The sequence below is a fragment of the Pseudopodoces humilis genome, chromosome 7 (genome assembly GCF_049639895.1).
Source record: "Pseudopodoces humilis isolate 2021_Gansu_Grassland_sample_001 chromosome 7, ASM4963989v1, whole genome shotgun sequence".
Lineage (NCBI taxonomy): Eukaryota > Metazoa > Chordata > Aves > Passeriformes > Paridae > Pseudopodoces > Pseudopodoces humilis.
In genome coordinates, this window is record NC_142206.1 from 33,637,334 (window position 1) to 33,653,536 (window position 16,203).

General features: G+C 34.6%; 1 protein-coding gene across 1 annotated transcript in view; it reads left to right on the forward strand.

Annotated features, from left to right (window-relative positions):
• The window catches only part of DPH6 (diphthamine biosynthesis 6), a 196,570-nt gene that overhangs the window by 121,659 nt on the left and 58,708 nt on the right, over positions 1 to 16,203 (forward strand). The window contains exon 13 of the mRNA XM_014249736.2: positions 11,987 to 12,229. Coding sequence (XP_014105211.1) covers positions 11,987 to 12,229 — 243 coding nt within the window. The remainder of the gene's footprint in view (positions 1 to 11,986; positions 12,230 to 16,203) is intronic.

The window sequence follows — 16,203 nt, forward strand, 5'->3', positions numbered from 1 at the left end:
GTTTCAAAGCAAAGAGTTCTCTTCTGTGGTCTGTAGTCATGGTTTTTAGGCTTGGAGGGGTACTTTAAAAGATGCATCAAAGTTGACAGATGAATCTCGAGGCAAGGAATTATGGGAGACAGCAGAATTATGGGAATATTTTTGAGAGAATAACATATTAGCAAGAGTTTTGAAGACCTTCAAAGGTCTATCAAAGCAGCTCCCTATAGCAGATTTATTCCTCCTTTAAAAAAAAAAATTAAAATTGGGTACACCGGTTAACTCTCAATTTCCTGTGTTGGGAAGGTGTTGAGCTGATTTATTGTTCTCTAATTATGTTCTAAATGGCATATTTCATTTGAATTTCACTATTATCTTGTTCTGCATACAGAGCCTAGTTCTGCAATATGCAATTTCTGCTTTTATGAAGTTTGCATAACATCAAAGCATTACATCACCTTACAAGGCCAGGGTATACAGTGAAAAACATTCCTTTACATAAACATCCATGACATTCAGTTAGCATTAAAATCAAAACATAAAAATAACAGTTGGAATAACTCTTTTTCTACACCTTTCTTCATGCTATGGGCATTATTCTTCTATACCCTTCTACATTCCCCGTTAGTGCCCTTACTGATTGTAGCAGCTATTTTTCTGAAGAATCAGTCTAGCTATTAGAAGTTCAAAACATACATCACAGAAACAGTTCATTTCTCTTTGGTTTGAACATTTAATTATTCACTATCAGCATGTGATAGTTTTTCTGCAAAAACCTGTAATTGTTTTTTGTTGGAGAGTTAACTCATTGAGATCTGAATATCAGAAACTCGGAGTGAGGTTTGGAGTCAAATGCTGTGAGCAGTTACATTGTCAAATGTGAACTCTGGAATCACACACTGAAAGATGCTATGTGTTATCTATACCTCACTGGACTTGATAACAAAAAAATTGTGCTGATTGAACTTAGGCCAAACTTCTTTTAACAAGTCTTCTCGCAAAATCCTAAAACATAACTTTAAACTGGTAAATAAATGGTCAAGTCAGGCAACTTCAATCTTTATGTCATATAAATAGAATGCAAAATTTGTATGAGACTGTTTCCATCACTGAAAATTTTGGCATTTTTGCATACTTTTTGAATACTATGCACTGTTTAGCTGATAATTAGAAGCTCATTCTGTTGGGCTGAACAAGCATTATACATTTTCATTGTCATACAAAGTTATGTTTTCAGTAACATACCTATAATTTCCCTTAGCTCAAAAAACAATATTAGATATTTAAACCGTTCTCAACATAATTTGTAGACTTTGATACAGCCTCTGTTTTTGAAGAGATACTCAATTGGTTATTTGTAAAATTCAAATTAAAAGTTTAAAGCTTTTCTGATAATAATGTCATCAATATTGTTTCTAATTCATCATTTCTGTGCTTAAGTTTTAACCATTATACATCCAAGAGAACTTCTTGATCCCGTCTCATGGTCACATTAGTCTTGTGTAAGCATTTTTATTTTATTTTATTTTCAGAAATGTGGTAAAAACTCCCTCTCCGTCATGGTTTTTATTTTGTCATCTTGCATCTTTTGAAGTAGCCTAAATATTGCACAAAAACTCTGTTCATACAGAATTATCAGCCTGAATGTTCTGTAGTGTAAAGCCTATCCTAAGTGTCTTTTATTGTGTTAAATATTTATCATTTCAAAACTATAAGGTAACAATGACCATCTCATAGCAGTTTGGAATGCTTGTCATTTCCTTTTTGGATAATGTTAGTCTATCAAGAAAGAAATCCTAATCAGTCATGTACCAGTTTTGATTTGATGCTCATTATAAAGCTTTTGCACATCATAACTAATACTTTTCATCATAGAGCAGGAATATGCCATCCTGTATTATCCAAGATCAAATTTATTTAAACAAATTAGAACAGTTCCAGTAGAAGATATTAAGAGATGTTCTTCCTAGAGTGCCCATGGTCACAGCAGCACTGTCATTATCAGGCAAAAGGAAAATACTAAAGAAGGGATTTAAACCTGAGTCTCGTCTATATTTCAGCTGATTAACCTAATTGCTGGATTATTCTTCGTTGCAATCTGCCCCTCCCTTCCTCTTATTTAGCCCCTTTTAGTTTCAACATTTGACTTTAAACCCATTATTCTATATCAGAGGGCTTGACTCTGCTATTATTTTTTGCTAGCAAAATAACTACATTTATTAATAATGCAAACAAAAGGGCTAAACACATAGTAAATCTGCAGGCACTGGTTCTTGACATGGCTTAGTGATATAAGATGGATAGAAACATGGTTGTAGCTTGAATGGCACAACATGGGATATGTATTTTATTAGTAATTTTTTACTTACTAATATACTGTCAATATAGTGCAACTTCCAGTTCTCAATTTTTATCCTTTTAAACCACTTAGAAAATTCCATGAAAATGAGTACTAAAAGGACCAAGTTGAATGTACACAAAACCAAAAACTTATGCAAAAAAAACCCTAGAAAATGTATAATGCTAGATAGTAACTCCATACTCAGATGAACAGGTATTACTGTACAGAATATAAGACAGTTATAGTCTAATTGTGAAATAGAATTAAAATAAAGTTTGATGCAAAACTTTAATTTTTAAATGCAAGTTACCACTTTATCAGTAGGTAAGTTCTTTTCTTGAAGTGTGGCCAATCTAAGTGAATATCTGCCCACTGAAACTCCATAGTAAACTCTGCCTCATTGCATGGCTAGGAATTTAATTTTACCTTATATAAGGATGTTGTCCACACTGCAATTCTGATAAAAGATCAGTATTTAAGCATACAACAAATAATAGTTGTGAAAATGTGTGTGACTGAGCGTATTTAGTGTATTTCTGAAGTTGCTGTTGTGTTTCACTACTTTCCATTAATTTTCTTTTAATTTGTTAGGAATCTTTAGGTTTTAGAATAGTTAATAGCGTGCAGGTAACAAAGGCATTTTTTTCCTTGTGCATTTTGTTTCTTGGATTGCACTTCATAAACATTGTAATTCAGATTACATGAGAATGTATAATATATCATCAATGTGGAATTAAAAATTCTTTAAATTTATAGATCAGGTCATATCTTACTGCTCAGAATACAGAATTTTAGCTACAGACTCTTGCTGTACTGCTGAATTTAGCAGGATTTTGGAGTTGATACCATGAAGTCCCTAACACCCAAACATTTCTTTGTCAGGGTTAGTTTAATTGACAATGCAGAAAAGGTAATATGACTTTAGTTTGGCCAAGAATATTAAGAATAGATGGAGATCTTTGTTTAAAATTTCAGTTTCTGTAAGTATAATCAGAACTTGACTTGCAAATTTGCATTGGAAGATGTATCCCTAGAGAAAGATATTTTCTATTTAAGGAAGTATTATCACTGAAATATGAATAAATAAGCAGAAGATTGTGTTAAATACTGTATGTCATGTAGGTTATATTTTATATGCATTATTGCTGTGTATATTGTACAGGTGCATCTAGCTGCATGAACAAGTGTCCTTTCATTTCCACTGGGAAATGATGGTTATACATATTATAAATTGGACTTCTGGACTAAATAATCTTTGTCATACATTAAGCTGTTTTAGTATTGGCTATTGCTTAGGTAGTCATAGATGAAAGTAAAATCCATGTGAGAGCAGGTATACATAGAGGATAGATAAAAGCAAAAAACTCTATGGCTAGAATGACAACTATTACTTTTAGCTTACTGTTTTTACAGTTAACTTGTTTTCAATTATCTGGTTCTTGGTTTTATGCAAGTGCTTCTTTTCCATCTCCCAGTTATCACAAACCCTCTTAAAGTAGCCAGTGACAATCATGAAGAGCGTATTTCAAGTAAGAATATTAAGCCAAGTGAAGGCTGGGAACAAAATCTATTCTGTAAGAATAGAATGTCACGGTGTTAATGTGTTTCATACACTGTGAATTACTGTCGTGTGATGAACAGCTTTCACTTTTCAGTACCGAGTATTTTCTCTGCCTATCTGTCCCTCTTCTGTTTATAATCACATTAAACTATTTGACAGTTGGCATGAATAAGGATTGTAGACAGGTAGGAATGGGAAAAAAACAACTCATTCTTTATAGGATTTTATGACTGCAGTTTTGATTCTCCTTGGATGCTGAATTCCACAACAGTGGTACAGGTTTAAGCAGTAGCACCCTTATTGTTAGTAGAAACTAAAATCTAGAAATTTCTACCGTGCTTTCTTGGACTGCTTTATCACTGCAGTGATAGTTGAACTGGTGATTTAGTTTACTGTAAGTGGAAATTGTCAGTAGAATCATCAGTTAATGTGAGGAAGAGATTATGAGATCCCTTTCTAAGTATACTGTATGTTTAAGGATAAAAGCAGAAGAGAGAAAGTCTGCAATATGATCACATATAGGTAGCTAAGGAAATCACATCACTTAATCTTTTATCTTCCTTTAGATAGTGTGTGTATGGATACAGTTACCCTATAACCTCTCTCCATTATTTGCTATCCAGTTCCTTAGAACTGTAGAGAAACTGTAGAGTACAGAAAAATGTAGACATCAAGGGGGGAGGACTGTCCTGTGAATATGCCAGCTATATCTTTCTCTAGCGATACTTTATAAAGCTTTTGTTATGAAAATAAATTTAGGATTAAATAGTAAAACCAAAAATTAACTGTGTGAGAGCCCCAAATAAATGCTTAGGTAATCTCATGTAAGTTGTAGACATTTTCTACTTAACAGAGGAGAGTAAAAATGGAGGAGAGGGGGTGTAATTTTTACATCTTCGCCCTGGCAGATTAAGATGCTTACCATAATTTGAATGCTGCTATGCTGAGCTGTAAACTGAAAAACAGTGTTAATGACGAAATCTAAAAACTCTTGGAAAAAAAGAGTTGGCTCTGAAGAATCATCTGAAGCTTTGATATCACCTGAACTTTTACAGACTTCCTTTTGAAATATGGAAATCATATCATACTTTTTGTAAAAGTTATACCAGTTTGGGGAATTTTAACAAATTTTACTCTTTGATTAGACCAGTGACATGGGAACAGAAACTGCAACGTCTTTTGTCCTATACTGAATGTGCTTCTAGTAAAGAGCAGTTCTGTTTTAATATAAACTGTTCAGCAGTTCTTCAGTCAAGTTTCTTTCCTTGTTCTGAATATCTATATTTCAAAATATTTTTGCTATATGTTCTGGCATGAGTTTTCATTTTTCCTAAGCTGTCTCATTTTCTTATTTGCTGCCATTATTTCAAGCTTCTCTGTGTCCATTTTTATTATTTCTACTGGTGCACATTCCAATTTAGTATCCTCTGTGGGTTTCATTATCATGCTGTTAATCCCTTCTTTCACTGACTTAATGAAGATGTTAAACAAAATCAACCCTAATACCAATCCCTACGGCATCCCACTTCAGTTCCATTGGCATTTTTATTACTCTCTCCTTACAGACTATCAGCTAGTTAACAGCGTTTATAATTAACAGAGTTAAAAAATAATTTTCAGATACGCCTTATCAGATATTTTAAGAATCCATATGAATTATAAACATTATCCTCCCTTATCTCTGCATGTATAATTCACTAAAAAAACACAATCACCTGCAGTGGGCACAATATGCATTTTCTAAAAATGTGTTATCCATTGCTCAAGAGTTCATGTCCATGTTGAGTCATTTCTCTCACTTTACACTGTTGGATACTAATCGTTCCTACCTTGTTTGTCTGGGCCCTGACAAGGCCTTTAGTTTTTCTAGTAAATACCAATTTAAGGGCCTCATTCCCAATCCCAACCCCAATTGTTAGGAATAGACTCATCTGAGTACATTTTTTTAAAAATTGTTTTGTTTGGCATCTTTATTTGAAGTGACATGAATAATAAATGAAGAAGTGTTAATCAGTTTGGAGGTTTTACTCCATCTTTTAGATAAGGTATGTTCATAAAGCTAAGTGTTCTGCAATTTTTCACAGTTGGCAGATTTGCTAATGTGGTTGTGTGAGAACTTGTGATATTTTTCAAAAGCTTGAGAGGAATGGTAGGCTTTGTAAAAGGTGGCAGATTAATAGTCATGAAGACTAGAATTCCACTGTCCCAAGGAAGAAATGCATCAAAGATTAATACTCTTGTTAGCTTGCTCATTTTAAAATAGGGAGACTGCTCTTTTTATATTTAGGAAAAAGCACCCTTTAGAATGTGGAGAGCAGTTTATCCTCCATGGAAATGAAGTCTTTGAGCTGTTTACTGTAATTTTCCATGAAAGAACAATATGTACCTTGGGCACGAGTACAGCACGTGGGCCAAAATATGCAAATTAAGCAAAGAATATTTTTACCTCAATTTTGTTCATTTCCTCTCTATTGGAGCTTACAAGTTGATTAAAACAAGAATTGTGGAGATTTCAGACCAGCTGTCTGTCATGCCCACTTGGATGTATTAGATGGCAAGCCTTTTTCACCCACTTTATTGGAATCTTTCTAAATGCTTATAATTACAGGTTCTGACTTTAAAAGCTGAATTTATTTTTGATTTATGTCAATACTCCTTTGGAATACGAATGACAATTTTTGAGGTGGGTTTTCTTTGTGAAAATTTCAGTTTTTGAATCTTTGTCTTCTGTAAATCAGAAGTGTGGGGGTTTTATTTCTGTCAGTTGTAGAGCAGAATAAAATTGACATTGATCAAAATTTAAAAATAACGAACACAGTGCCAAATATATGTGCGTAACTATTAAAATTTTCTGTGATAGAACAGTTCTTAAAAGATTAATTTCAAACTAAGATTTTGATCTTACCTTCTCTTAAGTTTTTGACCTGGTCGTTCCTCTCAAATGTGTACATTTAGCATTTGGTTAAACTTGAAGGTACTACAGACCTCCAGGAATGTATTAGATGGGATTGCCTGCTATAAACCCAGCACTGTCAAAAATCTCGTTTTGAGGTATTTGATTTTTAGAGGATAGCAGAGGTGTTTGCAATTGGGAAGTATAGAGTATGATTAGGAGATCTTTGTTATGTTGGTTTAGTATTCATAACAGTATTGTGGCTTCTTCAGATGTACTGTTGAGTTTTAAGATTGCCAGGTTTTGTGCTGCTCAGTATTTGTATACTGTGTGACATGATACTTCTCCTTGGTATAATTTAAATTAGGAAATGCACCAAAGTTTTAGGTGCATTGATAGCGTTACAACACTGTGTTCAATGTCAAATATGACTTTGTGGGATGATGTATCTTAATTTTCCTAAACTGCAGAAAAAAAAAAAAACAACCTAGGTAAGCATTCATGAAATTACAGTACTTTTTCACTTACTAAAAAAAGTTCTATGAATTTTCAATCCCCAAATATATAAATTCAAAGAGAAAAATTAAAAACACACATTGATAAATTTTAATAGTGAAGGACAATGAAAATTGATGAGTGTTTTGTAGTCATGTAGGTTAGGTGATGAGATACATATTAAAACATCCATCCCAAAATGAGAACTAACAAAATGGACTCACAGCATCTGAAAACTGAATTGAAGAGCCTTTAAAACTGTGGAAATACTGCAGCTAGTTCAATAAAATAGCGATAATATGCTATCAATCAATTTTTATTGGTTTTTTTTGACCTGACTAGGAAAAAAAAAATTATTCAAAGGGAAGTTCTGAAGTTTTGAGTATGATGTGGAAACATTCAACTAAGCTATATGTGGAGTCATAGAAATTTTAAAAGATTTGGTCAAAGGTAATAATAATTTTTTATTATTTTTTAATTTTTTTTTTTTTTACTATATCCTTCATCCTTATAAAACTCAGCTATGTGTTATGAACTCATTCCTGCAATTTTAAGGCTATCAATTTGTAGCAGTTCCAGAAAAACATGAATTATAGTGAAGGTCGGGTGTGTTAGATATCAGTCAGATACAATTTGTTTTTGTAGTGTGAACTTCAAGCTTTTCAATTACTGTTGTCTAAACGATGCCTTTAAAAAGTTTATTCATACTAGTCAGTTGAATTAAAGATGTCACATTACAAAAAGCAATTTTGCCATCATTATCTAAAACAAGAGGGCCCTAGGAAGAAAGGATTATCATATATTGAATAAAAAGTTCACCACCTTGCAGCTTAAATCCTGTTAGAAAAGATTATTTCTATCTAACTTAATCAGCCAGAGGTCTTTATTGCCTGGAGTATTAATTGATTTAGGTCTTCATTAAGGTCAGAGTTACCCATGGCTGACCAGAGGCAGCCTATTAGTGTGTTGTCAGTTCTGCTTATTTACATTGACTGAGCCTAATGGTGGCTTGTGTCACTGGTAGGTCAGGGGGTCACTGAACCTTTTGTGCACCCCGACCTGCTAAAGGGCAGCAGTCACTCAGACACCAAACTGCATTCATAACAAAGATTTGGCTGATTGCATATTGACTCCTTCCTTCCAAGAAACATGCATTTGTGGTGCAACTATTACCATTTGCTTAAGTATCTGTGGGTGAATGTTTGAGATCCCCCTGTTAGAAGTTTCCAGCAAGTTTTATATTGTCAGTTAATTACTGGCAAGTTTTGATAATACCAGTAGGAACAGTTACATAAACTTTCCATAGTTGCTCTTGGTCTGTAATAAAAAACAACTCAGTGCATATTTATAGATATCCTGTTACTATTGTTTCCTTCTAAGCAACAATAATTGCAGCTTTTCCTTTCTCATTAGCAGCTTAAGTTAGACCTCAGTCAATTAAGTCTGGTTTTCTCATTGCTTCTTTTCCTGATACATATATCATAGTATAGGAGATACGTTGTGTCCTTTTAGTAACTTAGAATGCTGTTAAAAACTATTTCATGTGATAGAAGGGTTCCAAGTGGCACTGAGTCAGTTCTTCTGACTGTTCCTTTCCCCGATACCATTGATGCTTTCCTTCTGTTTTCCTAATAAGTGAAAACACCTTAGAAGAAAAAAGCTACTATACAGCTTTCCATTGGTATCAGCTGTGCCCTAGGTCTGAATTGTACTTATCCCTGCAAGACAACTACGCTGTGAAAGTAGTAATTCTCAAATAATCTCTTACCTTTCTATCTGTGAGAGCATGCATTGCATCCTCTGAGGTAATGATTGTCCACTGAACTCCCCTGATTATTTACAGTTGTACTGACTGAGCAAAACAGCTGCTAAACTATTATGTTAACTTATAAGGACTCACCTTTCATTTAACTTGCAATGATACAAATGAAAATAAAAAGGGAAAAAATGTGGAATCACATGAGGCCCCATTTATAATCTGATTACTGCCGTGAAACAGTATGGAAATAAATTTGCACAAGTGAGCATCTCAGCAGTATGAAGCCTGAGTTTTCAGGGTTGTCTTTGGTTCGAGAATTTATTTAAATTTTAGCACTGGATATGTGTCTGCAGTGAAAACAAATCACCAGTGAGACATCCACTGTATACATACAGATCCTTTAAGGATCAATATAGATCCTTTATGTTGTAGTTTTGTTTCTATGCTGAATTTCCTATATAATGCAAGTCCACCAGGCTGGATACACAGTGAATCTATACCCTGAAAGATATTCTGTTATCCTAGTAAATGCTCCAAAAAGATAAACTGTTGCAAGGTTCTAGCAGGGTTTTACAGAACACTTTCACAACACAAGTACTGACACCATACATTGTGACAGCTCCTCTTGTAAGATTTCAGTACTGTGAACAAGATAGTATGATGACTTCCCTGTTTTAAATGCCTTTTACTCTGCTAACAATTTTCGGTATAATACTTCAAACATTCCAGAGACAACGTCTTGAAATCTGCTAAAGCAGTGTTTGTACTGGTTTGCTGCTTTGTCCTTGCTGATTATTTATGCTTGCTTTTCATGACTGAGTCACTGGGAGAGAAGAGAGACGCCCCTCCTCCTTCCCTTATTCTAAATTCTGTCCCCCGAATTACAGTTGCTGCAAATCTGTGGCCACTTTTTTCTCCTTTTCCCCTCTTTTCCCCTTGCATCCACCCTTCCATAACATGGTGGCTTGTTGGGAACATTGTTTTTCTATTAATTGCCTCTTAAGTTACAAACAAGTATGTTAGGAACAGAGGGATTTTTTTCAATTGGTTTTTAAAAAACTCTGCAAAATTCCCACTGAATCTTAGCCAAAAGTGGTGCCAATTTTGCTCAAATCCTTCAGAGATTTTTTTTATGACCTTGCTTATGACCACTGGGGCTAATTGTATCAGAACTGTCCAGGATACTTTAAGAAAGTGCTATCTTGGTCTGTATTTCAAAACACTGACAGATATTTTATCGTTAATTAGTATTCATATTATGTCTCAAACAATCTGTTCAAGAATAGGGGAAGTGAACTGGTTGAACAGCTCTTCTGTCTACCTAATAATTAACATGGAAAACCAGCAGCTCAACAGGGGAAAAAAAGGAAGAAATACCATCAGTGTGATTTTTTTTTCCTTACAAGTATGAACTACCTGCATTGGAGTTTTTGACTAATGCATGGATTTCACTTTGCAGAGGTGAAAATGAATGGGTTGCTTTAAAAACAAACCTGTGCCCCTCTGAATCATATCTTTCTGAATTTGTTTCTCATCTTGTCAGTATGCCACTTGGTAGCTGGCTGGACTCCCTTGTTCAGTGGCACATATTTTAAAATAGTGCTGTAAAAAAAAAAAAAAAAAAAAAAAAAAAAAAGACCATTTGTTCCTATAAACCAAAATACTGCTTTCATATATTTTTTTTCCCAAAATCAGGATTATATATAGCATTATCAAACAATATTTCAGGTATTTTAAACCATTTAAACAGTTGATGTGTGTCGGTTGATATATTGTTTCCTCTCTGCCTCCTCCCCCTCTTCAGCTGCTAATCATAGAACTTGTATGCCAAATTGTATAAGATACTCTTCCAATAGTTACATGTGTGAGTCTTTTGTGAGACACAGACAGTTATGAGGACAGATTTGGAGTTGCATATGGGTCTGTCACATGGTTTGATTGCCATGTCTTCTAGGACACAGATTTCTTTTTTAATTATTCTTAATTCTGAGGAATTTTTACAGTTTATACAGTAAGTTCTACAAAATTCTTCCAAAAGATTCCTTGCACAGTCCGTTTTCTCTGTCTTTACTCCTAGCAAAATTCTTCCTGTGCTGACTTCAAAGCTGCGTACGCCCACCTTACTTCCCACTTCTATACTTAGTTTTCTTTTGATAGTGAATAAAATTTACTGTTTCGCTGATTAGAAAATGCACAGACGTTCTAGAGAAGTGCAGCATAAGACGATGGAAAGTTTTGATATTTACACTGAGATTTTATAAAAAAATCTTTGAGAGGTCTGAATAAAAAGAATAAATGTTTCCTTTGCTGGCTGCTGTTAAAAAAAGTAGGTCTTCAGAGTGTTGCCAGGAAGATTTTAGAAAATAAGCCCAAATAACTGCATTGCAGTAGTAAATCTGGCCACCCATTAAAGTCCATTTTCAAAAGGTGACCCCTCTCTTTGTTCAAGTAGCATTCTTCAGCATTTTATTTTTAATCTGCAGTTTGCTTTTACCTTCTGGTGGGATATCATCGCTTTTTGTTCATACATAATTATTTAGGTGTTCTGCTAATATGTTTTTACAGTATTTTTAAATTAGTTTACTAAAGATGTTGCAGATAAGTACTGATACTGTCTTACATGTTTTTATACAAAACAAAGCTTAAGACATAGAAGATTAAAAAAATAGCTTTGAACCCAAGATAATGTGCATCACCACTCAAAAGAAAATAAGAGCATATTTAACCATGTTGGGGCATGAGTGTATCCAGCAGCTGTAACAGTCCACATCAGATTATTGTTTTGAGCTGACACATATATCCATGCATTATCTTTAGGCTGGCATGTATGCTCTATTTGTAACAAATGATGGCAAAGAACGGTACTATTGAAAGAAACTAGCTGGAAGAGAGAAAGGTGCTTCCCTTGTCTTCTGTAAACTCCCAGAGTCTTATGTAATTGATCTGATTCTCTCCTAGGTTGGTGATGTTCTCTACTGTGCAGGACAGATTGCTCTGGTACCTTGCACGATGCAGCTTGTTAGCGGTGGTATACGCGCAGAGGCCAGTGTTTCCCTCCGTCACGTTGGGCGAGTTCTTCAAGCCATGAGCCAGAAGACTACACTCCACCACGTCATCACAGCCAGCTGCTACGTAACTGACAGCAAGAGCGTTCCCATTGCACGCTCTGTATGGCAGAAGAAATTAAGAGAATGCAAAAAGGTAGCTGCTGTATCCATTTTCTTCTTTCTATGTTGGTTTTTTTTCCTCTCTAAGTCTTACAGTAATATCAGAATTTTTGCATTACATTTCAGAGGGGTTCAAGCAAAGGTTTGATTGAGCTGTTATGTTCTGGCTCATAAGTGGTTGTGCACAAGTGAGAAAGAAAACTGCTTAATAGAAAGTTATATTCACTGCTAACTTTGTCGTAATTCCCCAAAGCATTGTGCTAAAGAACTCTTAAAGAACAGTCAATTTCTCTTACAAAAATGTGAACAATACCTCGTTTGAATTATTTCTGTCCATATATTTTTACATAATGAGAAATGGGCATTTTACTTCAAATTTTTTCAGTTGTTCTGTTGAGGATTTTTTCCCCACTTGCTTACAAACAATATTGTTATGATAACTGAGTTTAGCAATTTACTGTTCATTTTCACTTTATATTCAGCTTGACTTCTAAGACCACATCTGGACATGCCTGTCTATTGGTTAACCCTTGATTAAGAGCATAATAATTTGCACAGTGATTTATAATGATGCCATAATAATTCCTGATTTTTATGTGCCCCTTTTCTTAAAATAGCCATGGAACACTCAGACAGCATTAAAAGGTAGTAGCCACAAATCTTGTAAATAAAACGTAACTTCTCCCCAGATGCATAAAAGCCAAATGCATAATTGCTGTATAATTTAATATAGCCTAATTATTGTGGTTTTTAGAGGCTTGGAAGCATAGAATATGGTACTATTTTCATAGAAGAAGGAAAATGACACCTGAAACTTTCCTTCTATTTACCTTTGTCTTCAGTCTCTGCATTAGGCAAGTGTGACTAAAGATACAGACTTCACTTACAGGCTTACGCATCTCAATTTGATTTATTAACAAAAATCCCTCCTAAATAGTGTTTATTACTCCTCCAAGACCAGATTCAGATCCAGTATTGAAACTGAATTCTTTTTTTAAATTAAATTCCAATTCTTGTTCTGTAACCAAAGAAGTAACATACCATGACCACAAACCCTCTCTGCTTTCTGATTTGCGATATATAATATTGGAAGACAGATTGGTGGTGTTTGGTAGTTCTTTAACACTTATCCTTTTTCCATATACAGTCTTTTAGGTCTTCCATAGTTATTATGCATACCGGGTACTCTTTATCAAATGTTTTATTTCTTCCACTTACTAAGATGACTAGGCAGTACTTGCTTTTTTTTTTCTTTCTTTTAGCTACCTGAAAAACACTGATGACTTTGCTTTCTTTTGAGCTATCACTAATATCTGTTCCATGTCACTTTTTGATTGTTCAAGCCATAGTTTAAAAAGTGAATTGTACATGTACTCCTGTGAAGTGATAGCTACCTGACAGTTTTCAGGAATCTTTAACAAAAACATCCTGCAATCAGACAATCCTGTTGTATGTTTCTCACTTATGCTGTGTTTATCAGATCATAATTCAGTACTTACAGCATCGGAAAAAAAAAACTACTACATAATGTGTGTCACAGCACCATATAAAAATGCTTTGGAAAAAACCTGAATATAAATGGGAGTGAGATGTTCTTAACAGCTGTATGTTCTTATTTCTATAATTTTGTCAATAGGAGGTTCAGACAGAGGAATTAAATTTTTTCTTCAGGATATGCGTATTTTTTGATTAGTAGGGGTTTATGTACAAAATAAAGCAGAGAAAAATACTTACCAAATATTCCTGTTACAAGGAACTAGAGGGAGGAATTACCCTGCTCTGGAAATACAGTTGTCCTTTAATGAAAATAGAGATTTTGTATTGAAAAATGATAAATTGTTCTTCAGTTGTACTTCTGCCTTAGTTATTCCATTGTATCAGTGGAAACAAGTAATGCAATTTTTACTTCAGAGCAGCCTTCCAGATCCTGTAAGACAGAGCCTTTCTCTGTGGAACACACAATATGGTAGCCTTACTCTAAGGCATATTCCTTACCTGTGTGGTTTTGTTCAGGTTTTGGTATCCCAATGCTACTACAGACAGTTCTGTTGAATCCCATGCCATGACATAATGATCTGTTTTTGCCAAGTAAACTAAGTTAAACAGACCAAAAGTATTTTATTATTCTTTATTTTAAGCAGTGGCCAAAGGCCTGAACCAGTAGCAACCTACAGATTACTTAATAAGAGCAAATGGTTTCTCAGCTGAAATTTTTCTCCTTCTGTCATCCATGAAAAAAAGGAGTTTGTTTCTGCAAATGAAACAGTTCTGCTCAGAACTCTTTTTTTTCAAGCTATACATCATGAAACATAGAATTATTTCTGTTTGTTGAATGTTCTTTATTTAGTAGCAAAGCGATGGTATATTAAGATAATTGCATTTAAAATGGTGACTAAATCACATGCATCAGAACTGCCAAAGGTGTTATTCTTTAGAATATTACCTGTCATATGGTAATACCTGGTAAATATCTTCTACATAAATAATACTGTTCAGCAACTTCCCCTGAATCCTTCTACATGTTTGATGGCAGTAGTAAGTAAAGCACAAAAAAGATCATATAAATTGTTTAGAACACCAATAAATTGGACCTAACAGCACATAATATAAAGAGAAGTATGAGAAATTTTTTTCGGGATATGTTTATATAGCACAAAAGATTTACTTCTAAGAGCTGGATGTGGACTTGCAATTGCTCAAAGCTTCATTTGAGATAAGCCCCCAGGATCAGACACAGCTAGCTGGACTTTAGAAGACTTCTTGTAATATTACTAGTGACAATTGTCTTTCAGGAACTTCTTGAGTTACAAAGAGAAAGATCAATTATATTTAAATAAATTTAAGTATTTTTTAAAATGTTGATAAATTATAAAAAGTATATTTCAGAATCATCTATTTTTTTTCAGAGGAAATATTTTATATAGTATTAATAGAGAAGCGGTTCTAGTGAGAATGGGAGGGGACTGTGAGAGACGGAGCAGTAACAGTAAGCAGGCTGGACCCGACCCCCTAGCAACTTATAAGTTGTTTCAGTCACCCAGCCTTTGGTCACTTCCTTATTCAAGCATCATTCCTTCCTTCTTACACAACTCCTTTCTACTCCTGTCATCCCGATTTTCCTCACTCCTTTTGGCAGCTCAGTATCTGCACTGCCAGCATCATTCCTGCAGCCTCAACCCGGCAGGATAACCCCCTGAGCCTCCCTGAGCTCCAGTTACCCACAGTTATCAAGGGTTGTGTCCTTAGAGCTGGAATCCAGCTCTACTTCTCTCTTCTTCCTTCATATGTCCCTTTGAGTTGCAGCATCATTGGAAAAGTCATTCAGGGTGACAGAGGAAACAGAAATCTGGTGAAGGGGTGTAAGGCTGACTGCAGGAAAAAAGTAGTGGGGAAAGGAAAGATAGGAAAGCAGCCCCACCAAGGGTTCACTTAAAAGAACACCACCTAAATCACTGGGTTAAGGATCTTTGGACTGACATTTTAAATGTACACAAGAGAGATTTCCTTTGTTGAAAAAGGTATTGTAAAAATTGAGATCTAGAGTGAAGGAGTTGAAGTTAGTATTTAATTCTGTAGGTGCATAAAACTGTGTTTTTATTGCTGGAGAATTGAAAATATAGTTAAGGGAAGCAGTGGTTAAATTAAAAGAAAAAAATTAAAGAGAGGCTGCAAAAATAGCATAAAGATAATTGTGCAAATGAATAATCAAACCCAAAACCTAGGAAGACTTATTGGAATTAACAAATACAAGTGCCAGCCATCATCAGTTTTCTTCCACCCTATTTTTAAGCTACATTCCTTCCACAGTTTCTTTGTGATTTCCAGGCATACTTAGGGACATTTCAGTATTCTTGAAGAGATAAATTGAGGGACCTTCTGTAGCATACCTAGTAGCAGTTGTGTGCTAGAACAATTTCAGTCTAATCCAGTAGTCAGCAGCATTTAGGGGGTTTTTGGGCTTTGTGTCTTCTTGGTGCTTTTTTTAAGTAGCCAATAAAAAAAACAAAA